Raw genomic sequence first — 1,658 nt, forward strand, 5'->3', positions numbered from 1 at the left:
ATTTTTTACTGGTGCAAATCTTGTATACTTTTTACACCGTATATACTCGTTTTTATACAAATATATTTAAAAAAAAATTTATTAATTAAAAATTTTTCTAATAAGAATTGTGACAATTTAATTTTCAATTTTAAATAATTACAACTAAATTGTTTTCAACTTTAAATTTGAAAAATAATCGAATTATTCATTTTAATTTCGAACTTGATTTAATTTATTCAATTCTGCAATCCAGTTAAGATTAACGAATTTAAATCTGTTTGTTCCAATAAGTTAAAATTGCTTTTCATTTGAACTTCTATATTTTAATCTGTTATTTACGAAACGAATACCTTATCCACTTTCAAACTTAAATATAAAATTTGGCTAATCCCCTTTATTTCCAATCTGCAATATGTGCATCACTCTAGTTGAGTATTACACAAACAGATTGCAAGGGATAAAATTAAGATGTTAACAATGAATGCAGAATATTTAAATAATTGCTCTTTTAAGGCTTTATGCTTTTTATTCCATACTTCAATTACATAATTCCAGACAGATTGATATAATGGGTCTTGAACTAGAATATTTACTGAACAAAAACCACTCAAGATTATAAACATCCTCCAGCTTCAACTACTTTCCTGTGTTTATAGCATATCAATGTAATTAAAAAGTTATAAAGTCCTATATTCTCAGCTTTGGTTTAAACTACATTTAAACTGTTGCAGTGTAGTTGTAGTATATATAAAATTAATTGTCTGACTTATTAATAATATATTATTTAACATAATTTCATAAATTAGTTAATTTTATACAGCATAATATTTCTATACTGTAAATATTCCAAGTGTAGTGTTAATATAAAACAAAGATATTTATAGAAAGATATGTCTATATACACAAACACATATCCTTCTATAAATATCTGTAATAGTTTGTTTCATATAAACACTACACTTAGAATATTTAAACTGTTACAGTGTAGTTGTAGTGTATATAAAACTGTCTAACTTAAGTGAGTATATTATTAATATGTATTCTGTGTGTATAAGTATAGACATATATTTCTATAAATACCTGTAACGAGATAGACACGCTGAGGCAAGTGACGTTTAGTAGATAGTACTTGTCATTCTCCCCTTCACGCAAAACATATTTCAATTGAGATGCATTGGCAGTAAGAAGGGCTATGTCCATCATCCCTTGAGCAACTGTCTTTTTGGCGGCATATAAATTAACATCCATGGCAGGCCGAGAAGAACGAGGACGTTCCTGTAAAAAGCAAATACTATTCGTTTTTAATACGTTTATTTTTAAATAATTTCCCGTTTCTTACCTCCCGTTCGATGAGTGTTCTATCCGGTTGATCGCCACATTCGACCATACTCGTCTGCTTCATGTTAATCGCTTCGTTTCTCTCCTCCATCACCCCGTTCGCGCCCGTTTCTACTAAGAAGTTAACCGGAGGCCATTTTGAAAGTTTAAAAAAACGCGTCCTTGAACGTCTATTACGTCATCGCAGGCGGACGATTTATGACAAAACATCCTGTAGAAAGTTCAAGAGAAATAAAGAGGTAAAAATATCAGAAATTTAATCGAAATTATTATTATAATTTAAACGTGATCATCCTTTAATAACTATACTATAAACATAGAAATCGTGAAGTTATTTT

At 28.8% G+C, this 1,658-nt stretch overlaps 1 protein-coding gene across 1 annotated transcript; it reads right to left on the minus strand.

Annotated features, from left to right (window-relative positions):
- Window positions 1-976: 976 nt before the first annotated feature.
- LOC111617572 (ninjurin-2-like) lies at window positions 977-1,534 on the minus strand. The gene is made up of 2 exons (XM_023358854.1): window positions 1,322-1,534; window positions 977-1,257 (listed from the first exon to the last, which is right to left on the minus strand). The coding sequence occupies exons 1-2, from the start codon at window positions 1,409-1,411 to the stop codon at window positions 997-999; spliced, it is 351 nt and encodes a 116-aa protein (XP_023214622.1). The 5' UTR covers window positions 1,412-1,534; the 3' UTR covers window positions 977-996.
- Window positions 1,535-1,658: the final 124 nt, after the last annotated feature.

Source organism: Centruroides sculpturatus, unplaced genomic scaffold (assembly GCF_000671375.1).
Source record: "Centruroides sculpturatus isolate CEXI.00-Female unplaced genomic scaffold, Cexi_2.0 scaffold7179, whole genome shotgun sequence".
Classification (NCBI taxonomy): Eukaryota; Metazoa; Arthropoda; class Arachnida; order Scorpiones; family Buthidae; genus Centruroides; species Centruroides sculpturatus.

Excerpts from the sequence above, each read along its gene's own strand:
- LOC111617572 (XM_023358854.1), bottom strand. The coding sequence starts at position 1,411 with ATGGAGGAGAGAAACGAAGCGATTAACATGAAGCAGACGAGTATGGTC. Across the intron at positions 1,258-1,321 it reads GAACACTCATCGAACGGGAG|GAACGTCCTCGTTCTTCTCG; the intron begins GTAAGAAACGGG and ends TGCTTTTTACAG.